At 36.8% G+C, this 25,995-nt stretch overlaps 1 protein-coding gene and 1 long non-coding RNA gene across 5 annotated transcripts in view; both read left to right on the top strand.

Moving 5' to 3' along the window:
• LOC145723458 (uncharacterized) overlaps positions 1-6,751 on the top strand; it is a 31,316-nt gene extending 24,565 nt beyond the window's left edge. The window contains exon 3 of the long non-coding RNA XR_014148539.1: positions 5,481-6,751. This is a non-coding gene — a long non-coding RNA (uncharacterized LOC145723458). The remainder of the gene's footprint in view (positions 1-5,480) is intronic.
• Positions 6,752-6,893: 142 nt separating this feature from the next.
• Positions 6,894-25,995, top strand: part of ARHGAP5 (Rho GTPase activating protein 5) — a 79,430-nt gene continuing 60,328 nt past the window's right edge. The window contains exons 1-2 of one of the 4 annotated variants that reach the window (XM_031024000.2): positions 6,894-6,989; positions 19,988-23,875. In XM_031024000.2, coding sequence (XP_030879860.1) covers positions 20,156-23,875 — 3,720 coding nt within the window. In that variant the 5' untranslated portion in view covers positions 6,894-6,989; positions 19,988-20,155. Of the gene's footprint in view, positions 6,990-7,168; positions 7,372-19,987; positions 23,876-25,995 lie in introns of those variants that run through there. The other 3 variants (XM_081830654.1, XM_006729540.3, XM_006729539.3) reach the window with 3 other exon arrangements.

Genomic DNA, 25,995 nt, shown 5'->3' with positions numbered 1-25,995 from the left:
AATTGATTGTATTGTTTTGAGGAGGATGTAGTGAAGAGGAGTGCTACAAGATAAATGCCCAGACTTAAAACAGCAACCTTCAGTTCCCTGGGGTGATGGAAGCCAAAGGTAACCTAAGTATCAGCAAATCCACATAGGAAACCATCCAAATGGAATACATTTTATCATAATCCTTGTGGTCCAAAGGGGAATACCAGAGCATGTGGAAAGATCAGATCAGCATTACCAGCATTAGAGATACTATCTATTGTCTATACCTGAAAGCTTTTGAACAGAGTCTTAGTGTAGAAACAGGTTAAAAATAGAATCTGTGCCATGAGATCACCAGCAACATAGGCAATACTATTGGCAGATTTACATAATTAAAAATAAAGTCATTAAATATAACAAAATGTATGTTTTTTGATATGTTTTGGTCTGTAAGGCCTTAAAAAAAAAAGTCATCAAAGACAGGCTACAATCCAGTGGTGGCAATAATATGTTTACCTAGACCATTTCGTTCCATTACATCAGAGATTGCTCAGATGGAACCAGTCAATGCCCAAGGTGGCCTGTAAAAGGCCCAAGAGATAATTAAGAGAGAAGGAAAAGCAGATAGAGATTCAAAAAGTAAAAAAGGAAGAAAGAAGAAACAATCTAAAGTAGGAGTAAGAGGGGGAAAAAGAGAGAAGAAAGGAAATAATAAAAGAGAAAAAAATAGATTTATGTGATAGGCAATTGCTTCAAGACAGTTTACGTCATCCTGCTTTATATATTTTATCTCTCCATTTTCAACACCACTATACTCCAAATTTTTATTGCACAAGAAATAATATGTTTGTTGTAAAAAATTAGAAAATACAGAAAAGCAAAAGGGAGAAAATTAATATTAGCTATAATCCGGCCATCTGGCTTAAATCTCTACTAACATGTTGGTCAGTAATATTGTCATCTTGTTTTCAATACATTTTCTTTCTACAAAAATGGAATCATATTACCTTTATTTCTTTGTAGCCTGATTTTTTTTCCCACAGAAATCAATATAGATATTTTTCTATCTCAAAAATCTATACTTTTAAAATATTTTAAATATTTGCCTGCATTTAAATGTAGTTTTACAAGAATTTGATCTACAGGACACATTATGAATTTTTGCTGCTTTACTTTTACTTTATTACCACGTTTGTAAAATCTCAGAATTTCTAATGTAAATACTTTTTAAAGAGAAAATAGAATTACTTGTGGGTACTAAAGCTAGAAATAAATGAAGCATATGCTATAGTCCTGTGCTAGACTGTGCTGAAGAGAGGGATTGGAAGCCTATTTGGGGAAAGAAGAATATTAATTTAAAAAAATTTTTTTATTAACATATAATGTATTATTTGTTTCAGGGGTACAGGTCAGTGATTCATCAGTCTTACACAATTTACAGCCCTCACCATAACACATACCCTTCCCAATGTCCATCACCCAACCACTCCACCCCTCCCACACCCCCCCCAACTCCAGCAACCCTCAGTTTTTTTCCAGAGATTAAGAGTCTCTTATGGTTTGTCTCCCTCTCCGGTTTCATCTTGTTTCATTTTTCCCTCCCTTCCCCTATGATCCTCTGTCTTGTTTCTCAATATCCACATATCAGTGAAATCATATGATACTTGTCTTGCTCTGATTTACTTATTTCGCTCAGCATAATACCCTCTAGTTCCATCCACGTTGTTGCAAATGGCAAGATTTCATTTTTTTGATGGTTGCATAATATTTCATGGTATATATATACCAAATTGAAACAAGAGTATTATTATCCATCACTATGTAATATATGTGTTTGAAAGAAGTTGTGTGTCCAATTAGAAAAACCACTTTATTATTTGAGAGGCTTTTTGAAGAAAATGCAGAAGCATGGATCGGCAAAGCAAACATTTATCATCTATTTACAGCTTATAATAATAGGGAAAAATAACAAAGCCTTAATTGTGAAGTGATTAGACAGCTTCTCATTGATTTCAGAAACTCTTAATCTGCACCAGTTCTTTACAATGTTCCCTGATGTTTCAGATCCACAGTTATTTTTGCTAGTGACTCATGTTTACCTTTTAGAGAGATGTGACGTGGAGAACTGTGGGTTGCGCTCAGGGAAGGACATCTAACTTTACTTTCACAGGCAAATTCAGCGATTTCTTCAAATGATTTGTATTTTCCAAAGTGATTATCTCAGCTAGTATTTCAAAATATAATCTAAAGCCTTCTGTTAGTAATAAATCCACAGAAATCCATAAAACCTAGAGTGTTTCATATTATTATTATCATCAAACATTCATTGAACTTTCTACTAGCCATGTTCTGGTTATTGTATAGGGCCAAACATTCATTTGCGATTCTTACCTAGCGGGGCTCACAATCCAAATGTGGCCTAAAGAGAGCAGGAATGAGGGGTATTCACAAAAATTATGTTCTTGTGGTTAAATAGTCAAGCAATACGAGTTCCTGTTTCCCATTGTAATGATTTACTAACGACAGTGGTAACAATCTCAAAGAGAGAATTCAGTTAGCAACCTCTGCAATTATTTTTTAGCTTCGTGGGGTTAACCTTATTGGGGTTGATTAAATTCAAGCTGTGATCTTTCATAAAAACTCAATGGAGGGTCCAGATGGCCCAATAATACCTCCTTTTGTGAGAGAAAATAACTTGAAGATTTTTGTCTAGCGAAAGTATTTGTGCTGGTGGGACCTGAATGAATTGTTATCCCTTTAAAAGGAGTCTGCATTACAAATAATCTTTATAAAATACTAATTATTCAAAAATAGAGTTCTGCTTTCATTATTTCAGTTATGTCCTAGGACCAGAGTGGCAAGAACATGACATTTTGAAGCTAGACTCTGATACCATCTTTGGGATTTCAGTCTGAAAATACAATTCTGGAAAATCAACAGAACAAGGCTCTGTGGAATAAAATGCCAGGAAGGTCAATACATTACTTTCCTACTGTTCCAGTCCCATGCTCACAATTACCTTAACTCTGGTCAAAATATTTTCTACAGTAACAGCCAAAACATAATTAGCACCTTTTCTTCATGCTGAAAATATCATTGGTAGCCATATAACAAATTTGGAGAAAGTCTTTCAGCACCCAACTCAGTGAATGGTTACTGGGGTTATTGGGTGTATCACCATTTGCCTACTTGAGGGAATAGCACGCCATCTTACTCCGCCTTCTGTCCACCTGATAGTCCTCACTGTATCAGACAGGGAGAAAGAGAGAATTCTAGGCAGGAGGTGGGGGTTAGGTGGGAGGTGGAAATGAGTTGTGAAATTCAATAGGAAATTACACAATAAACAATTGTTCAGTGCTTTGGTTATTTAGCTAATTTGCCTTTGTTATTCTCCAACTTCTTTGTGTATTTTGTCTGTAATCAGGTGACATTCTGAAGTAGTTTGTTGTCCAGAAGCCTGTCTTGTATCAGACAGGCAAAAAGTATTGGTCAATTTTATTATGAATGGAAAGGCCCTTTGTTTGGCTTTTCATTTGTTCTTGGCTGAGGCTTTAAAAGCCAAAGTAGTTATGATTAGAGATTTCCAGCAGGGGGTGCAGCTGCTTCTAGAGGGTAAATTCTTTTGAAGCCAAATCACATCCAACATCTGAAATATTGTAGAGCTGGAATTTTGATAACATTTATGGCTGTCATCTCTTTTGATCCTAGAAAGTCCATGCATATTAATACTTTATTAGGATGTGTTAAAGAACTAGAAATTTGTGGAGAATATTTAAATTAAAAACTTAAAATGCCTGACCAAAATCTTATTCTGCTAATTTTTTCAAAGTAAATGACGAACAAAGCTTCGGGTAATTTTAATTATCCAGTACAGCAGAATAAGAGCTTAAATTTTTTATTTTAGATAAGAAGAGTAGATGATCTGAGAGAGCTTGGTAATAGTTACTCCATCTCTCCCTCTTTCTCTCTCTCTCTCTCGTGTGTGTGTGTGTGCGTGTGTGTGTGTAAAGAATACATTACTTATTTTTTCAAGATTTGTCCTTTTGGGTGGGGAGGGTGGGTGTTTAAAGCCATTTCTTTTTTTTTTTTTTTAAGATTTTATTTATTTATTTGACACGGAGAGAGAGAGACAGACAGCGGGAGAGGGAACATAAGCAGTGGGAGTGGGAGAGGGAGAAGCAGACTTCCCGCGGAGCAGGGAGCCCTACGTGGGACTCGATCCCAAGACCCTGGGATCATGACCTGAGCCGAAGGCAGACGCTTAATGACTGAGCCACCCAGGTGCCCCCCATGTTTAAAGCCATTTCTTTGAAGGCATGGTTCCTGATCAACTATAAACGATGCCATCTTATTCTTTGTTTTTTGTTTTATTTTTTCCTCTTTATTGCCTTTTATTTGTAGATATCTGACCATTTTCAAGCACAGGACTTTGGCCCCCGGTTCCCATGTTCACATTTTTATTTGTACATAAAAGTGTATGTTTTATTTTTTGAGAAGAGCAAGTAATATAAAAACAATAAAAATCTGTTAATTTTTTTCATACTGGTAAGCAGCTTTAGACTGTTAGTATTGATAAGGAGCAAAGTTTTAAAGTTCCAGACCCCTTAAGTCAAGATGGATGATGTGGGAGGACTAACAGTAATGTCAGCTACGAAAATTATCCTTTGAAAATCATGGCTTTGTTTGTTACATTTTCTGGGTCTTCATTATGAGAATATGACATTTCAAGTCTTGTTTTTCCTCCAGAATCATGTCTTGATTCTTTAGTATCATGTCGTTTTAAAGGAAGCATCATCGTATAAAGAAGGTGTAATTTTCACCTTATTTATATGATGATGCTTCCTTTAAAAGACCTGATTTATTTGACTTGGGTTTATGTTGATACATGTCCATGGTTATGAAATTTCTGATTATTTAGGAAGTAATTTTTAAAGTGTCTTTAGGGTGGACACTCTATAACACTTAACATTTCAAAGTTGTGACACTGAATCAGCTTACTGTATTTTTAAAGACTCTTAGTACAAAGGTCAAGAAATGCATTTAAATGCATGAGCTTTCCAACCTGCACAGGGGGTATGGGTACTTATGGCATTAGGACCTCACACTGATGGTTCCACTCCCTTTCCCCAATTTCTTCCTCTCCTTTTCTTCCTTCCTCTCTATATTTACTTTGATTGCAAGTTTTCTTTTGCATCCTTCCCTTGCCTATGGTTTGTAAATGAAAGAAAGAAGTGCCTACAGACCTTAACTACTTAACCTATTTGGTACCATTCAGATGCAAGAAAGTGGCTGGAGTAAGGAATTTCAGTGATGCCTTTTTAAAATTAGGGAGGAGTAAGAGACATAAAGAAATTAAACATATCTCTTCTGCTTTGTCTATTAAGTTTACCTTTGAGAAATATGGACGGTAGAGGGGCAGGAGTGTAGAACCAACTTCTGCTGGAATATTGTGATAGATTTACTGACATATTTTCTGATTTTTACCAAAAGGCAGTTTTTGTTTTTTCTAGTTTACCAACAGGCCGTAAATGTACTTCTGGTTGGCAGCAGCTGCATCATTATAACACAAAAAAAGCAACCTTGGCTAACTTCAGTACCTTATGTAACATAAGAAATAAAGAATAACTGGAACTTAAAAGATTTTTCATGTTAACTTTACTGATGATGAACTGTTTTCAAGGTAAGAAACAAATCTTTCCCCAAAGAGAAATTCTCCCCCAAATTACTTCTTTTAGACTTAACAAGTTGGGGTAGACTTATGTTTCTGCTCATTCTTTTATCTGCTGGCAACTAATTTTAAGACCTCTCTGTAAGACCGATTCTGATGACCTTGGGAAAGTCACAAGACATCAGTTTCTTCAATGGTAAAAAGAAAGGCATTTTTCTACCGTCCGTCTTTCCTCCACCTTTCAATACCAATGCTCGGAAAAGAAATACACCGAAAGCCCGGTGTACCCCCAAACTTGTAAAATTTCCATGTCTCAAAAAATACTGAATATACTTAAGGTAGGATAATAAAAGCCTGGTTCCTAAGGTTGGGCTGGTGTGAGCCGGCGTCTTTGGGGCCACCCTAAGCCCCTAAATCTTGGTATCTCGCTTAACTTCCATTAAGAACAAAATAAACCACGGGCCTGTCAGCGACCGTGCGGTGTGGACGGAGAAAGGGATTCTTGCTCCCTTGGAGTTTTGCCTTCTGGGTGAGCATGGCACCAGGTCCCGGGCGGGTGATGTCTGTAGTTGGCGAGCGATCCCCAGGCGGAAAACTGGCTGCATACGTAGGAGTAGACATGAGAGCATGTCCCCGCGAACAAGCTAGGGCGCATATTTTTCTCCCTTGAATTCTTTAATGCTCAGAGACCGTAGGGGGGTTTATCGAGAATCTTTCGGTGCCCGTGCGATGTTTTGCAACGGCTAACACAATACCAGGTTCCTTTGCAGTATTGTGGTTTGCTCTCAGTTTCAGCCAAAAACCGGAACAGAAGGAAAGGGAGAAAGCAGGGAAGGTTCGGAGACGACCGCGCTCAGGGTTGCATGATCTGCAGCTTCTAAAGCGTGGAGGATGGGACGGAGGAGGAGAATACGGAGAAAGGGGAAAGCTGAGGAAAAATACTCACGCCAATGGGTAAAAGGGAAAAGGTGAGAAGGAATGGAGTAGGAGAGGGAACCAATGGGTGGGAGAGGCGGAGGAAGAAGGGGGAAGGGCAGAAGCCAATGGGAGAGCCCGGACGCGAGCGAGGACGCGGCCCCGCGCTTGCTCCCCTCCCACCGGCCCGAGCGCTCGCGCCTTCCCAGGCTCCCCGGAGACGAGGGCAGGGGCGGGGCCCTGCCGGGCGCGCGGCGCGGGAGGAGCCGCGAGGTGAGGGCGGCGGGGGCGGGGAATTGTGGGGAGGACGGTGCGGGTGCGCGTGCGCGCGCGCGCGCGCCCCGTCTAGGCTGCGCCGCCGCTCCGCCCCCGGCCGGGTGTGTGGCTGCGCGCGCGCGCGTGCGTTCCGGCGGTGCGCGCCGGGAGAGATGCTGAGGTAAAGTTCGGGAGAGAGGGAGAGAGATCCGTCAGCGCGAGGGAGCCCGAGTGGCCGCCATTACTGAGCCCGGCGCGGCGGCGGGCACAGGGGAAGGGGGGAGGGACGGGGCCGCCGCTGGTGGCGGGAGGGAGGGTGGGAGGGTGGGTTACCCGGCCGCGGGAGCTGTAGGGCTTAAGGTTTCGGGGCGTGTGTGTTGGGGAGGGCGGGCGGAGGTGGCTAAAGGGACGCGGCGCTTGGGGAGCGCGCCGGGGAAGAGAGGCGAGCAGAGAGTGGAGGAGGAGGCGGCGGCGGCGGGAGCGCTCCCCAGGAATGTCGCTGCCGCCGCCACCGCCGGCGCCGCTGCCGTTGAGGAGGAGATGGAGGAGACCGACGGTGTTAGGTAGGACCTTGTGATCCCCGCTCCTCTGGGCCTGCCCGCTCTCCCCCTCCCCGACCGGGACCCTCCCGCCACCGGCTGCCCCGCTCGGTAGCTGCCGCCGGTTGTAACCAGTTCAAGGCGCTGGGGCCCCGCAGCCACGGAGGGGAGCCTGGCGCCGCGCTCCGTCCTCGCAGGCCGAGCGGGGAGCGGCTGGCGCGGGGGTATACGGTCGGCGTGAAGGGCAGAGAGGCCGGGGGAGGGGGCGCTTTCTCCACAGGTGACGCGGCCGGGGTCGGCGGAGGCCTGGTGGTGGCCGGGGATCGCGCCGGCCCCGCCAGGCGTCCGCTCTCGCCCGCCGCCCTCACTTGCCCTGCTCTCCGATGGTACGTGGGGAGGGAAGGTGGCGGTGTCTGTTGGCTGGGTTGCTGCTGTTAACGAGTTCCACCTGGAAGGGGGAGGGGGTGGGCGCATATTCGCGGAAACACAATCTTCGTTGCAAACTTAAGCGCCTTTCGAGGGGATCGGCCCTTTCACTTTTTCCCGATCTCCCCCACTCCGGCTTGGGTTCTCTTCAATTTCCCATCTGCTGCGAAAGCTCGGGGTAGGGTGTGAGAAGTTGCACTGCGCAACCAAAACCCGGAGTCTTATCGGTTGACTGCGGCTGGGTTGAGGCTTTGATACTGAGTTTTTGCGAGAATAACCTCTAGATTCTTCCTCTGTTTCCACTAAAGAAAAGTATCGGGTGGGGGTGGGGAACCGCGCGGGAGCGCGCGCGCACTTATCCACACATAAATACTCCCTCACACCCTCCCTCTTCAGCGTTATTAGAAATGCGAGTGAGGTGGAGACTGGGTGTAGCTGGCGCCGAAAGGTGCTCGGAAGTAAAGGCAAACTATTAAGGACGTTTGGTAAAATTCCGAGAAAGTTGTAGGGAGACGCTTACACTTTTGCCATATGATAGAAATCCAGTTTGGGCTCATGCTTAATAAATGGGAATTTTAAGTGTTTTAAACCTAGACCAAAATAGGCATATAGATTGTGTGTACGCCCATTTTTAAGTTTAAATTCCTAACGAAATTTTGCTTTATTTCCTCTGTGATAGATAGGAACAATACCATTTTTTAAAAGAGTGAAGTGTAAAACGGTGGAATACGTCGTTGTATTTACTGTTCTTTGCCTTTGCTGCCTTCTACAGGTGTTGAGGAGGGGTGTGGAGGGGAGGGTTTTGTCGTCTTCATTTTAAACATCCAAAACCAATACTCAATTTCAAAGTGGGGGGGGGGCAGTTATTTGCATTCAGTGCATTTGCATTCACTTCAGGAAGTATTTCTCAAAATCTCCATTTAAAATGGTTCTTTAAGCAAAAATTTGATCCAGATGCAACTATGTGGAAAAATATTTGGTTAAGATACATTAGCAAAATGTGTTTTGGAGATGTTTTACTGTCAATTCCACTTTATTTGACTTCAGTATGATAAAACTGTATTCTTAATGAGTAGTGTTAGATATACATATTATGTAGGCAACCTACTGGACAGTTTGCAGATTAAGGTTTTATTTCCATTTTAAATTGCTTTCTCACTTTTGGCCTTTTCATCTATCCTTTTCAAATTGACTCTCGTTTCCCCTATCTGTAGTAGAGCAGAGGAAAAGAGTGTTAAGTGTGGATCACCAAAAACTTGCATAGGTCTTAAAGCACTTTATGAATAAACATACATGATTGAAAAGCTGGGTATACCTGGGTATTTAACTCTCAAGAAAGGTGCTATTGGGCTATTGATCTGATTGACTTAAAGCAGACTAGTTAGAAGGACACAGATGACTAGATAACAATTGATTTGGTTGTCCTGTGCAAGCTACTTTTTTTTAATCCTCCTCAGCATGTGTTGTTATTTTACCATTCTTTGTGTACGTTCCTTACAAAGGCTTTGGGGAATGGGTGGGTTACATTTCGCTATAAGAAAGAATTGTCACAGAAATCTGATTATCTTTGTCATTTTTAAGTACCCCACCCCATTTAAATTACTTTAGCAATTTAAAAAATGAATTGCAAAATTAGTATCTTAAATTCACATCTCCAAAATGCTTTGAAATCCCTCCACACACATACACTTTTTTCTGTTTGAAAGCATATTCAGTACACTTACTCTTTTGGAGAAAATAATTATTTTGACTTTGAAAGTTAAGATTTTTTTTTAAAGGAATAAAATATTGTATTTGCATTCATTTTTTTGGAATTGAAGTTGTGGTTAGAAAACAGTTTTGTGACTCAGTTTTTTAATACTGAAGGAAAAGTTCTGTCTCAGAATTCCACTAAACTTTTTTCAACATTAGCAGGCCTTAAGTAAGGTAAGTGTTACCTTTTAGTATGAAATGGCATAATAGAAAATTTCTTGGTCGCTACAGAGTAAGTTTCAAACTAGTTTCTATACAAATTATTTTTAAAACTCTGTAGAGCTGTAAGATCCCTGATTTTTTTCTTTGCACACCAAGAAGGTATGCAGGTAATATAATTTACTCAAGAAGTGTTATATGGTGTTAGGTTTTAATAATATCTGTGTTCCTAAAAAATGTTTGTAAAATACATTTAAAGTACACCAGGGGAGCTTGGTTTTCTATAATGAATGGTGAAGAAACCTTGATAAAGTGATCCATCATTTGGTGGCTTGAGTAATCAAGCTCCTGTTTGTTCAAATGAAGGCTGTAGTTAATCATTTTCTCAAACCAGGAACAACTATATTAGAAATTAAGAAAAATAGTTCAGTGCTAAGAATTTTTAAGTGTGAACTTTAATTTAATTGGTTTTAAAACTCTGTTGCTTGAACCACTTAACGGATTTTTCCTGGATGGCTTGAGACTTCCTCTGACAACCCAGCAGCTGCTTTTTTTGTTTGTTAAATGTATTGTACTTAAATATAAGAATTTCTTTGAAAAAAGAAATCTGCGCATAAAGGAAACTTTTAAAGCCTCTGCTTTGTAATTCATTAATTCGTATTACCTTTATTTAGCATTTACTGTGTGCCTGGCCGTGGAGATACCAAGATAAATTAGAGATTGTGTAGCTTGAGCTTTAGTTGAAGAGGTAGTAACTATAAAGGAGTGAATAAGTACGTACAAATACTAAAAAATGCAGAAAAGGTAACTATTTGTATCAGGTGCTCTTTGGGAATTATTTACAGAATAATCATTTGAATTTGGATGCATTAACTGCAAATAGGAGTTTGAATATAAGAGAGATGGTAAACAAGGTTGGTCTTTTTTTCACTGTATTTTGGAGGTTGACGGTCCACAATACCTTAGATTTGCAGTAAAAATAGATGTTAAGGTTTGGTCATGTCTTTGTGTTTGACTCCTTAGAACTATTACTTGGGAATAAGAGTGATGTATAACTTCGTAATTTTAGGGTTAAAATATGATGTGTGTGTGTCACTTGGTTAGATTCTCAAGCTTTTTTCATCATGAAGAGTTAATGGTAAAAGTAAATTTTCATTTTTCTAGCTTCATACTAGATTTAGCCTATTTTGTTCCTGAACAGTATTTTATTGAGCAGCTAGGGCACTGTGAATAATACAAGGAAATATAAAATATTACTCCCTTAGAAGAGTTTATAGCTTTGTTGGGGAGAGAGCTTGACAATTTAGGAATGGTTGGATACCAGCTCAAGATAGAGTAGAAGAGCCATATAGAAGGCAGGACATACTGATTTTTAAAATCAGTGTAAAGGAATTTAGATAAAGGAGATAAGATTTAGAAGTTGGGGAAGATTGCGATGAGTAAGAAGAAAGACAAGTAAGTTAATGACACTGTGGACCAAAAGCACGGGGAAGTGAAGATAGATTGGCTGGTGAGGGGAAAATAGCAGGTAAAAATTTAAGAGCATCAGTTTGTACCTTTTGAGTGAAATTGAAAGATCTAGGGAAAAGTATTAACACAAGGTTAATAGAAGGAGTGTTGGTGAAATAATTCTTGTGTTACTCTTTATCTTCTTTGTTGTATTTGGCATTACTAGCAACCTTGGAAAAACTTGTACATTGGTTGTTATAGTTTGTTAATTTTCTTCCTGTTGATCATGTATTCTTCCTGATCCAAAATTTTGTTTCTTTCCATACTTACCTTTTCTCACCTTTTCAGAACCAATAATAATTCTTTTTATTTACTTATTTTTATTTTGATTGCTTAGAGAACTAGTGGAAAATTAGCATTTCTATGATCTGGGGAATTGAAAGATCCAGATTTCTTCTTTATTAACTAAGTAACTATTTAAATGTTTCTTATAAGAGTATTAAATGGTCTCTTAAATAATTTTAAGTTTATGATCTTGAAATTTATGTTACTGATTTTGATGTTGCCTCATTTCATTTCTGTATTTTCATTTCTCTTTAGAAATACTGTCACCTGAAACTCAAGTGACACCACCATCTGTTGCTGAAACTGATTAGTTTTTCGTTAAGAAACATTGATTCATTTGTCTTTATTTCTTAAAATTAGCAGCCAGTCACCAAATTCTTTTTCTTGGATTGTTCTTTTCAATTCTGTGGTAGTTCAGGTGCTTTTAAGCCTCCAGGATTTGTCCATCCTTTGGGCTTTGTGCCTCAGCAAATCTAATTTTGTATTCCATTTCTAGCTTATAATGATTTCTTACTGCTTATTACAAGGTCTAACTCCTGCTTGTCCTTGAAGACCTCCTATAGTCATACCTTATATCTTCAGAAATAAACAAAATAGTAAGTCTACTTTTCAGCATGCAACTGTGCTCAACCACTCCACCCTAATCACACACCTGGAATGACTTTTTGAAATTCAAATCCAGTTTATTTTACAAAGTTGATTCAAATCCTTTCTTCTCACTGAAACTTAATCTATTCCGGGGGTCTGCAGGTTATGGTCCTTGGACCAGATTGGCCTTCTGTCCTATTTCTGTATATGGCTTTTTAGATGTTGAAATGGTTGAAGATACAACTGAAAGAATAATATTTTGCGATATGTTAAAATAATATGAAATTCAAATTTGTGTTCATAAACACAACCACGGTCATTCATTAAGTATCGTGTATGGCTGTTTTGTGCCGTGACAGCAGAGTTGAATAGTTACTAACAGATACTGTATGAGATGCAAAGCCTAAAACATTTACTGTTTGGCCATTATACAGAAAAAGTTTTCCAAACCCTGATCTATTCCAACTTGCACTGATCTTTCATGTTTTTGAATTCTTATTGCATTTATCAGTTCCATGGTATAGCACATTGCCTTTGTCTTCTCAGTTATGGTGCCATAAAGTTTCTTTAAAAATTTTGGGGGAATTTATTTTGAGCCTTTTTTTTTTTCTTTCAATCTATACCTTCTTTTTAGTCTATATGTGTTCCTGAGATTCTTATCCAACCTCTAATGTTCCCATCAAGAAAATTGTTAAGCCTTACCTAACGTATTTTGTGTAATGAAAATAATGATTTTCCTCTTTTTTTTTTGTTTTTTTGATTTTCCTCTGTTATAGCATTATAATCTTGAATGTCAAATCATGACCTTCCCCTTACTTCTCTGTTCTCCAGTGAGAAGACCTCAGATTCTGGAAGGGAGGTGAACCATATTCATAGCGCTAGCTTAGTGGACTTCCCTATACTATACCTTTGTACCCTCAAAACCTCTGACATAAAGCTCAGATAGTAGCTAAGCACAGTAAATACTTAGTGGGTTGTTTACATAGGTTGATATAAATGGAATGACCTTTGGTTCTTCTGTTTTCACCACAGAGTGAGGACATGGTCTAGAAAGAGTTTAGAATAACTTCAAGGCTTTGGACATAACACATTAGAAGATAGTTTTCATTAAATAATAGGGTAGTTAATCTGTTTGGAAATAATTTAGGTCATTGGCTTTTAAATATTTTATGCAGTGAAACTTTTTTTCAAACAATAAATACTTGAAATATCAAAAGATAAAAATGAATAAAAGCAGAATTGTCTTTGTTGAGTAGGGCTTGGGGTGTTCCCAAAGTACTGCCTACTTGGACCCTCCTGGAAGTACTTCCATTGAGCCTTCAGGCTTAACTAATTTGTCTTGACAAGAAGACTTTTGGTCTTGAAAAAAAAACCTCTGGACTTTTATATTAGAATATACTGCTGTACTGATAGTCTTTGGGCCCATAGCATTGTTGTAATTTTTAATTTTGACTACAAATACGACTTCAAGATTGCCTAGTGGTTTAGGATCTGAGTATGGAGATTGACCCATTTAGTCATCAAATATTTGAGTACCCACTGTGTATCAGGCACTGTTCAGGGAGATGGGAATATGGTAAAACAAATAAACAACTACAACCAAAAAATAGAACAAAATCTCTATCCTAACATAGTTTAATCCTGAATCCTACCAAGATATGCTTTCAGGTTATTTAGTCACTATGTAAGTTGTTGAAATTTTTAATAGATTCTCTTTTCATTCACTTGATTATAGTTTTGTGTAAAGACCGGTTCATAGGAATGCTGTATTTAGCATTCCATTCAACCTTAAGATTATGTGCTTATGTGGTAGAAAACTTGGTCAAAGACAATATTATGGAATATAATTGACTTTTCTACAGGTATTACATTGTTTTTACTTAGTTATCATGTATGTTAAAATGGCTTTTCTCTTCTAATTTTTCATAGCATTGATAAATTTGTTATTGAGAATGAACAGCATTAAGAAAAGTAATACTATATCAATATTGTACCATATTCATCTTTAGTAATTCATTTGATACTTTTATTAAGCTAGTGTAGATTGCCTGAAATTTTGAAATATATGAAATCTTCCGGCTTGGATCTGTCTTTTCTCAAATATTTGTTTATATAAGGGATATTTTATTTGACTTAAAGAAGATGGAACATATAACTACAAAGATCCTTCTGTGTAATTAGGTCTTGAAAGTGTAATTTCTTATAATATTTGTGATTCTAAAAAATGTTTCAAAAACAAAAACTAGATGGTTATTCTGGCTGAATATATTATAGATCATAGTCTTCATTCTGATGCTTAATTTTTGACTTTTTGGGACCTTGAAATGCATGTGCATTTCCTCCATTAATAGTTTTTTAAATTAATTAATTAATTTATTTTAGCGAGAGCATGAAGGGGGGGTGGGCAGAAGGAGGGAGAGAGAATCTTAAGCATACTCTGTGCTGAGCGCAGAGCCCGACTCAGGGGCTTGATCTCACTAACCTGAAGTCACTACCTGAGCTGAAACCAGTACGCTCAGCTGACTTGAGTCACCCGCACGCCCTTCCATTAATAGCTCTAGAAAACCTTTTAGATTAATATAGTACAGTGCTTATTTAGAAAACATAATGTGATTTCCTCTTTTTTTTTGGCCAAAGAATTAAGAACATTTTGATTTTAATATTTGTTAGGACTCATGGATTTATTGAGTAGCAAGTACATAGGAAGCACTCTTGGAGGCTTTTGAAATACATTGGTGAAATAAAGATTTGTGCCTTTGTGGATCTTTATTAAATATGGTCTGGGGTGGGGAGAAGGATAGAGTTAATGACAAGTAATAAATAAGTTGTATAGTAACATAGGAATTAAGAGGCAAGGAGGGTTTTGGGGGTTATTAGGAAAAGTAAGTGTAAAGGCAGAGACATGCTGAGGAACAGTGTTCCTCAGTGTGACTGGTGCAGAATGAGAATGGGAGAATATATGAGAGTAGGTCAGAGAGCAAGATAGGGTTGGAGAAGATAGATCTTATAGTATTCCATAGAAAGGATTTGACTTTGACTTTTAGGAGCCCCTGGAAGGTTTTGGGCCTAAGAATGGGAAGCTCTGACTTCATGTTTAAAAGAAACTCTGGCTGCTCTGGTAGTAATAGACAGGGGAAGAGGAGCAGGAATGGAAGCAGGGAAACTAGTCTGGAAGCCTTTGGAATAATCTGGGGCCAGATATGATGGTGGATGGGGTCAGAATTAGAGCAATAAATGTAATGAGAAGTGATAAATTCTCCATATATTTTGAAGATATGACCAACAGGAATTTCCTGACAAAGTATAGTAACTTTAAAGTATAGAATCTTAAAATTATAGCTTTTATTTATGAATGTAAGCTTTGTGAGAAGGTACAAAACAAATTTTGGTTTAAGTCCAGAATTACTAAGAATTGATTCTTCCTAGATTCCCTGTAGAACTTGAAAAATTTTCTTTCAGAAAGTCACTTCATGTTATTAAAACTCCATTAAAAGGAGCATGTTGTGTTTGAATGGTTTAGTCACATATCTTAGAAAACTCAGTCATATAGATGGCTTCATTTTTAAGACAATTTTAGGGACCAGTCAACAGAATATTGGGCAGATAGTTGCCCTCTCCCTCCAACTCTCATCAACTGTAGTTCTACTCAAATTATACATTGTTGTTAATTTCTGGGAAGGTACTTAATCTAAACATTTCCTTGAAATGGTTGTAAGTTAAACTGAAAGGTAGAATGAGAAACTGCATTGCTGGGGCACCTGGGTGGTTCAGTTGGTTGAGAGTCAGCCTTTGGCTCAGATCGTGATCCCTGGGGTCCTGGGATCGAGTCCCACATCAGGCTCTGTGCTCGGTGGGAGTTGGCTTCTCCCTCTAGCCCTGTCTTCCCTGCTCCTTCTCTCTCTCTAGCAAATAAATAAATAAAATCTTAAAAAGAAAAAAAAGAAACCACATTGCAAACTGTTGAAAAGCAGTACTACTGCTTAAGAAAATAAAGATTGGTTATCCAGAGACTCCTTTTAACTGGATGGCTTTGAATAGATCATTGCTACTTTTGTCATGGTTTCTTCAAGGGTAAAAATAGGAGAAAATGAGAACAAGTTACATAAAAGTAAAGTCACATCAAAAATTGGAAAGTTGTATGGATCAACATAATCAAATATTATCATTAAACAAATTTGAAAGGAATTTTCAAATAAATCGAATAGCCTGCATATAGATATTGGCCATTAGTTTATTACTAGGAGCACACACAAAAAAGAGGGGATTTTTTTTTTTTTTTTTTATCAGTGCAGAAGAAAAACTACCTTGGTTAGTTAATGGACAGTAATTTTGACCTGGATGTTGAGGGCCAGTGGATAATTCATGTATGTATAAACTATCCAGGTGACTGAAATTAAATGCCCTTATAACCTGTTACAGCCAAACTCATGAAAGCTCTCTTTCTCCCATGAGGTGGTAATACCATACTCACCCAAACAAATAGCAAAATGTTTTTGAGGACAGGTGATGACAGTTTTTTCCCTAGTCTGTTGGTTTCTCAAGTTTTTTTAAACTCTGAAAACATTTTTTTTTAAATATTAAAGCTTTGGGAAAAAATTTTTAAAAGATCTTTTGAGTTAAGTAAACTTGTAAATCAGATAAAGCATGTACTGCTTTGATGATTGAGTTGGAGGGAGAGAGCAACTATTTGTCCAGTGTTCTTTTTTTACCACCTGTAGGTGAAAGAATTTTCCACCACCATTTGAAAATCACTTTGTAGTGACTCATGACATAAGCTCTGGAGCTGATTTCAAAATAACCAGGAGATAGCCTTCCTGAAAGAAGAACATGGATGTTCCTCAATGTCTAATTGGTAGTTTATTGTGAATTTGGTGTGAAAACCATAAATGTCACACAGAGTTACCTCAGTTTTAATTTAAAGTTTAATATTCATGATTCAGAGCCTGCCACTATCAAATTTATTAGGATGTATGTTGAAACCTCAGTATTAAAATTTATCCTCAATATAATAGTTTTATTTCTCATTAGATAAAAAGCCTTCCAGAAAGGGTAATAACTTCATGCCTCCACTCATCTTCATTTAATTTTAAGGCCCTTTTCTTTCTGTAACTTTTAAAATACATTTTATGATGAGTGTTTTCATTTCTGCTTATACTCTATAACTTAAAATAGGTGTCTCAGTATTCTGAGGTATATGTTGTAGGAGAGCAGGAATGTTTCTTTTAATGTGTTTGGAATAAGCATATATGAGAAATGAATAAAGAAGTGACTGTTAAGGCAAGGGATTAGGTCTGTAGTTAAGAATTTTCTATAATACTCAGGTTCATAGGACTTTGTAATGTTAACTTTTCTATTAACTTTGTGTCTCTTAAACTGGAAGGGAGGGGACAGTCTTAACGTGTCTTTGAATTGCTCTTAGTTTTCAGAATAGATTTTTGTTTAATAAAGAGCTATATGTAGTGCTAGTGTTCATATTGTTTAACATGAAAATTCCCCAGAGTAATCACTAGGTATGTTTTCTTTTGATGTACATCTTAAAGCTTATTGTCTGCAGTTTTCTGCTTTTCTAGTAAGAAGGAAGGGTAGACCTTGTGTTTTACTGTGTTTTCACTTTTTTTCTTAATTGTTGTAGAATCATTGTGCTGTTTTCATGAAATAATTTCATTTTGCCTTTTTATCACTGTGTATGATTTTGTTATCCAGTTCATTTGCTTTGTTTTCTTATCAGTAAATACAAATATTCTTTCATGCAGTTTAGGTAAAGAAAGTTAAACGTGGTGCTAGGTGCAATTACCCAATTTAACCAGATTAAGATTTTTTAGAAGTTCTACTAATGAAAAAGAGTTAATAGGATTGGATGGGACTACCCTAATTTCTTTTACTTCTAATTATTGTGTATATTGCTGCCAGATAAATATTTTTAAGTCACAAGTCTGATCACGTCATTTTTTACAAAAAAAAATCTTTTGACAGCGGGGCACCTGGATGGCTCAGATGGTTAAGTGTCTGCCTTCAGTTCAGGTCATGATCTCCAGGTCCTGGGATAGAGCCCTGCATCCAGGTCTCAGCTCAGCGGGGAGCCTGCTTCTCCCTCTCCTTTTGCCTCTCCCCCTGCTTGTGCTTCCTCTGTCTCTATCTCAAATGAATAAATAAAATCTTAAAAAAAAAAATCTTTTGACAGCTTCACTGGTTCCAAGAATCAAACTAATACAGAATTCTAATACTTCTTAAACTCTTTTTGTTTGCTAGGCACTTAACATTTAAAAAGATGATTTAGTTCTTAAATTTGTATAGATAAGCAGCCCCATTTTATAGATGGGGGAAACCATGACACAAGTGGTTTCAATTTTACTGTTGTCAAAAACTCATAAATAACAGCTTTGAGGTCAGTTCTCTTTATTCATGGTTTTCTACTTGTGTTGCTCCTTCAACATAGGATTATTTTGTTGTGAAAGTGAATCTAATAATGCTTTGTTTGAATATCATATGGCAGGTATTACTAATATTTGTAGTTGAGGCTAATAGAATACACTTCAGAAATACAAAAGTAAATCTGAAATTTTAATTTTTAATATTATTTTACCAGAAATAATAGTCATAATTTTAAATTATAATAACAATTTCTTTAATCATTAGTTGTTAGTATAGTAAATGTATAATTTGAATAGGTGTTTACTTGCAGTTGAGGTCAGTGTAGAAGCCAGGTATTTGGGGGCAAATGATGGTTCCTTTCTTACCTCTTTATTTTTTTTTTCTATGTTCTTTATTTTGTCTGGATTGAAGATAATTTTCACATATGTTGATGTACACGACTGGATATTTTCCCTGTCTTGTGAAATTTTGATGTGGTAGAAATGAATTACTTTTAATTCAACCTCAAAAGAGTGTGAAGAATCTACAAATAAAAACTTCTATAAAAGACTGATTCATTGCTTTCACGTAAATAACCTAAATTAAATTACATGCAACTCTTCAAGGTTATTTCATGTTGCTGGTATATCAAATATTTCTCAAAGATTGTCTCAAATACACAATCTCAAAATTCTTTAGCTTGGTGCTACTCAAAATGTGGTCCATGAGCTTTTTGTAATTACTCTTGAGAGGAAATGAATATAGAAATCAAGAACATTTAGAAATAGTTAGACAGTAATTTTATGTCTCTTGAATCTAATTGGGGTTTAGATTTTTTTAAAAATTTCATTTATTGGGTCTTGCAAATTTGGACTTGCAGATATGAAATAAAAATTGATCCTCCACCTTGATAGTTTGAGAAACATTGGTCTAGTTAAATACTCTCAATATTTGTATTAACTGTCCATGTCTGTTTTCCTGTTTGAAGTATTTGAATATTTTAAATTTGTTTTTGGGCATAAAATGTGATAGATTTCACAGGAGCGTGTTGAAACTTTATGAAAAATTTTATTTAATTGTAAAATCTTCCTAAATTTATATGAGATTCCATTTTAGGGAACAAGCTTTGAGGAACAGTGTAATAGAAAGGTTGTTTTTGAAAGTTGTGAGGGAGTTGTTACGGCACCTAGTACATTTGATTATCACCAACATAGTCTAGTCACAGAAGGCAGGAAAATTGAGGGAGGGGGAAAGACTAGTTATTTCTTCAGACTTGTAGGAAGGACTAGAGACAAAATGTACATTTGGTTAGTTGGGGCTTATTTTAAATTTTCTGAGACATTACCTTAAATTATGTGTGTAGTTATTTTAATTGTTAGATTTGTTTTAAATTTTGAAGTCATCTTGCGTTTGTAACAGTAAATCATTAACAGTCTTTATGGTGGTTTCCTAAAATACATGTAATATTTGTTGTTAATGTCCATAGTTCTTTGTTATGAATATCTTTAGTGTGTATATAATGTGAAGTGTAATTCGTGATTAAGTTTTGTCCTTTTTCTCCTCTTTCTAGGAAGATGATCCATATGATCTTGAAGACCTTTCTGCACAGAAATGAGGGAAATACAAAGAACCAAATATAGTTCTGAACTTTGAGATCTGTATTTTGAGATGATTTTATTTTCAGAATGAGAAGTATATCTGGCTTTCTTTATGAATGTAGGGACATGAGAAGAGAGTTATGATGGCAAAAAACAAAGAGCCTCGCCCCCCATCCTATACTATCAGTGTAGTTGGACTCTCTGGGACTGAAAAAGACAAAGGTAACTGTGGAGTTGGAAAGTCTTGTTTGTGCAATAGATTTGTACGCTCAAAAGCAGATGAATATTACCCAGAGCATACTTCTGTGCTTAGCACCATTGACTTCGGAGGACGAGTAGTAAACAATGATCACTTTTTGTACTGGGGTGACATAACACAAAATGGTGAAGATGGAGTAGAATGCAAAATTCATGTCATTGAACAAACAGAGTTCATTGATGACCAGACTTTCTTGCCTCATCGGAGTACGAATTTGCAACCATATATAAAACGTGCAGCTGCCTCTAAATTGCAGTCAGCAGAAAAACTAATGTACATTTGCACTGATCAGCTGGGCTTGGAACAAGACTTTGAACAGAAGCAAATGCCTGAAGGGAAGCTCAATGTAGACGGATTTTTACTGTGCATTGATGTGAGTCAGGGATGCAATAGGAAGTTTGATGATCAACTTAAATTTGTGAATAATCTTTTTGTCCAACTATCAAAATCAAAAAAACCTGTAATAATAGCAGCAACTAAATGTGATGAATGCGTGGATCATTATCTTAGAGAAGTTCAGGCATTTGCTTCAAACAAAAAGAACCTTCTCGTAGTGGAAACATCAGCACGATTTAATGTCAACATTGAGACATGTTTCACTGCACTGGTACAAATGTTGGATAAAACTCGTGGCAAGCCTAAAATTATTCCCTATCTGGATGCTTATAAAACACAGCGACAACTTGTTGTCACAGCAACAGATAAGTTTGAAAAACTTGTGCAGACTGTGAGAGATTATCATGCAACTTGGAAAACTGTTAGTAATAAATTAAAAAATCATCCTGATTATGAAGAATACATCAACTTAGAGGGAACAAGAAAGGCCAGAAATACATTTTCAAAACATATAGAACAACTTAAACAGGAACATATAAGAAAAAGGAGAGAAGAATATATAAATACTTTACCAAGAGCTTTTAACACTCTTTTGCCAAACCTAGAAGAGATTGAACATTTGAATTGGTCAGAAGCTTTGAAGTTAATGGAAAAGAGAGCAGATTTTCAGTTATGTTTTGTGGTGCTAGAAAAAACACCTTGGGATGAAACTGACCATATAGATAAAATTAATGATAGACGAATCCCATTTGACCTCCTGAGCACTTTAGAAGCTGAAAAAGTTTATCAGAACCATGTACAACATCTCATATCAGAGAAGAGAAGGGTAGAAATGAAGGAAAAATTCAAAAAGACTTTGGAAAAAATTCAGTTCATTTCACCTGGGCAGCCGTGGGAAGAAGTTATGTGCTTTGTTATGGAGGATGAAGCCTTCAAATATATCACTGAGGCTGATAGCAAAGAGGTGTATGGTAGGCATCAGAGAGAAATTGTTGAAAAAGCCAAAGAAGAGTTTCAGGAAATGCTTTTTGAGCACTCTGAACTTTTTTATGATTTAGATCTTAATGCAACACCTAGTTCAGATAAAATGAGTGAAATTCATACAGTTTTGAGTGAAGAACCGAGATACAAAGCTTTACAGAAACTTGCACCTGATAGGGAATCTCTTCTACTTAAGCACATAGGGTTTGTTTATCATCCCACTAAAGAAACCTGTCTTAGTGGCCAAAATTGTACAGACATTAAAGTGGAGCAGTTACTTGCTAGTAGTCTTTTGCAGTTGGATCATGGCCGCTTACGGTTGTATCATGATAGTACCAGTATAGATAAAGTTAACCTTTTCATTTTAGGGAAGGATGGCCTTGCTCAAGAACTAGCAAATGAGATAAGAACACAGTCCACTGATGATGAGTATGCCTTAGATGGAAAAATTTATGAACTTGATCTTCGGCCAGTTGATGCCAAGTCGCCTTACTTCTTAAGTCAATTGTGGACTGCCGCCTTTAAACCACATGGGTGCTTCTGTGTATTTAATTCCATTGAGTCATTGAATTTTATTGGGGAATTTATTGGAAAAATAAGAACTGAAGCTTCTCAGATCAGAAAAGATAAGTACATGGCTAATCTTCCATTTACTCTAATTCTGGCTAATCAGAGAGATTCTATGAGTAAGAATCTACCAATTCTCAGGCACCAAGGGCAACAATTGGCAAACAAGTTACAATGCCCTTTTGTAGATGTACCTCCTGGTACATATCCTCGTAAATTTAATGAAACCCAAATAAAGCAAGCTCTCAGAGGAGTATTAGAATCAGTTAAACATAATTTAGATGTGGTGAGTCCAGTTCCCATCAGTAAGGATGTATCAGAAGCTGACCTGAGAATTGTCATGTGTGCCATGTGTGGTGATCCCTTTAGTGTGGATCTTATTCTTTCACCCTTCCTTGATTCTCATTCTTGTAGTGCTGCTCAAGCTGGACAAAATAATTCCCTAATGCTTGATAAAATCATTGGTGAAAAAAGGAGGCGAATACAGATCACAATATTATCATACCATTCTTCAATTGGAGTAAGGAAAGATGAGCTGGTTCATGGGTATATATTAGTTTATTCTGCCAAACGGAAAGCGTCAATGGGAATGCTTCGAGCGTTTTTATCAGAAGTTCAGGACACCATTCCTGTACAGCTGGTGGCAGTTACTGACAGCCAAGCAGATTTTTTTGAAAATGAGGCCATCAAGGAATTAATGACTGAAGGAGAACACATTGCAACTGAGATCACTGCTAAATTTACAGCACTGTATTCATTATCTCAGTATCATCGGCAAACTGAGGTCTTTACACTGTTTTTCAGTGATGTTCTAGAGAAAAAAAATATGATAGAAAATTCCTATTTATCTGATAATACAAGGGAATCAACCCATCAAAGTGAGGATGTTTTTCTACCATCTCCCAGAGACTGTTTTCCATATAACAACTACCCTGATTCAGATGATGATACAGAAGCACCGCCTCCTTATAGCCCGATTGGAGATGATGTACAGTTGCTTCCAACACCTAGTGACCGTTCTAGATACAGATTAGATTTAGAAGGAAATGAATATCCTATTCATAGCACCCCAAACTGTCATGACCATGAACGCAACCATAAAGTGCCTCCACCTATTAAACCTAAACCAGTTGTACCTAAGACAAATGTGAAAAAACTGGATCCAAACCTTGTAAAAACAATTGAAGCTGGTATTGGTAAAAATCCAAGAAAACAGACTTCCCGGGTGCCTTTGGCACATCCTGAAGATACGGATCCTTCAGATAATTATGCGGAACCCATTGACACAATTTTCAAACAGAAGGGCTATTCTGAAGAGGTGTATGTTGTCCCAGATGATAGTCAGACTCGCATTATTAAAATTCGAAACTCATTTGTAAATAACACCCAAGGAGATGAAGAAAATGGATTTTCTGATAGAATGTCGAAAAGTCATGGGGAAAGGAGGCCTTCAAAATACAAATATAAATCTAAAACCCTGTTTAGTAAAGCCAAGTCATACTATAGAAGAACACATTCAGATGCAAGTGATGATGAGGCTTTCACCACTTCTAAAACAAAAAGAAAAGGAAGACACCGTGGAAGTGAGGAAGATCCACTTCTTTCTCCTGTTGAAACTTGGAAAGGTGGTATTGATAATCCTGCAATCACTTCAGACCAGGAGTTAGATGATAAGAAAATGAAGAAGAAAACCCACAAAGTAAAAGAAGATAAAAAGGTAAGTTTAACTCCTAGTAAGTGATGTTCATAAAGATGTTTGTTTTTGCTTTTTAAAATACGTATTTAAATTTTTTAAGATAATGAATTTGACATCATTGAGAACTTAGGCTACCTTGTGTCATTCATTAAATATAATTAGCAACTCTTTAATTTTCTGAATATTTTGTGAGGGTGAATTATTTTCATTACTTTTTAAATTGCCTTTTACTTGTGCGTTATTTAGTGTAGAAGTTTGAATTCATATTCTTCAGTATAATCATTCTAGGTGAATATGTTTATTTTCCTAATAGAAACCCAGATATAGAGTGATTTTGCTCTTTTTTGTTTGTAAGCATTCCGTTTATATCTTTTTGCCTTCTTTGACCTATCAGTTTTGCAAAATTAATTTGATATACCTGTCTCATTCAAGGATATTAACAATATAGTCAAACTTATAATTTGTAATATTGGAAATTTACTAATAGTTCTAGGAATCTCTTTTGTGGATGGTGGTGTTTTGCCTAAAGACATGTAGAAAAGTTTCTGAAGTTTGAGTTGTAGCATTCTGACTAAATAGCAATATCTGTTTTCAGTAGATAGTAATTTACCTGATGGTATTAAGCACTAAAAACTTAAATATGTATGCTAAGTTGTATTTAATAATTTTCATTAGATCTTTATCACAGTGGTACTTTAGCACCTTCACTTCTAGTACTCTTTGACTCTTGAGTGTGCACAAATTTTGTTCAAGATGTTTATGGTTTTAAGATGGCCTTCAGCAGACTTTTATTCTCTATATTGATAGTTTCTTCATCAGTTATGTCCGTAGTTTTAATACGTTTACTACAGGTACTCTGAACACATGCTACTAGCTAAATATCTTCGGCATCTTTCATACTCAACCTATTATCACTAGTCCTCCCTACACGTTTTATCACTGGCAAAAAAACTTGAGCATTTTTTCTCAATTTGCTTATGTTATTAATACTACTTAATGCTTATTAACGAAGATAAAGCATTGACAGTCATTCCATTTTAAATTGCTTTTGTGTGTGTGTTATTTTTCCATTTTTGATTTTAAGTCTACTTAATTGTTTTGGTAACTTTCTGTTAAAATTTCAACTTAGAGAATAGTTGCAGGAAGAGTAAAAGGAGCTTTTCTATACCCTTTACTGAGATTTACCAGCTCTTTACATTTTGCCCCTCTTCGTTGATCTGTTTGGTGTGGGTATTTATTGGGGTTTATTCATTTTGAGCCCTGTGAGATTAAGTTGGAGATGTTGGACTCTTTTTACTGTTAAATACTTTATTTCCTAAGAATAAGAGCATTATCTTAAATAGCAACAGTACAGGTACCAAAATTAAGAAATTTAATGATGATACAGTATTATTATTTAATATACAATCTGTAATCAAAAACAGATTTTGAACGTGTCGAACATCTTCTCATTAGTTTTCTTTATATCTTCTCCCATTTTTTCCTAATTTTATTTAGTTTGGACAATAGTGTATATATATTTTTTATTTTTTCACTTAATTGTATTTTTCCATATTGCTCCATAGTATTTTGATTATACTTTTTAGTCATTACATTTTCCATTGAGCAAGTTGTATTAAAACTGGGTGATTAGGCTTCCAGGTTTTAAATTTTGCTATCATTTTTTATTGCAGTGGCCAATTTGCATAAAAGTTGTTCCTTTTCAGTCATTTCTTTAGGATAAATGTATAGCAATAGAATCACTAGATTGAAGACATGAGTATTCCGATGACTTGATTTTATTACTCTCCTCCTTTTAGTGTTAATTTCTTAACTAAGAGCGCTGTGCAGGGAAGGAATAAGCCAAATTTGTATTTATATTCTGAAATTTTAGCACAGCCTCTGATTCCAGTTAGTTTATTAATAATGTTCCTTGAATTGAACTAAATTTCCTCATACCTGATTTGTCTTATGTAGTCACTTAACTACACACATGGTCCCTGACTTAGGATTTTTCAACTTTATGATGGTGCAAAAGCAATAACACATTCAGTAGAAACCATACTTAGAATTTTGAATTTTTATCTTTTCCTGGGCTAGGGAGATCCAGTATAAATACTCTCTTGTGATGCAGGGCAATGGTCGTAAGCTGTAGCTCCAGT

Source organism: Leptonychotes weddellii, chromosome 9 (assembly GCF_054177405.1).
Source record: "Leptonychotes weddellii isolate Sample4059 chromosome 9, ASM5417740v2, whole genome shotgun sequence".
NCBI classification, from domain to species: Eukaryota; Metazoa; Chordata; class Mammalia; order Carnivora; family Phocidae; genus Leptonychotes; species Leptonychotes weddellii.
Note: the sequence above shows the minus strand (reverse complement) of the source record. Positions and strands in the feature narration are given on the sequence as shown.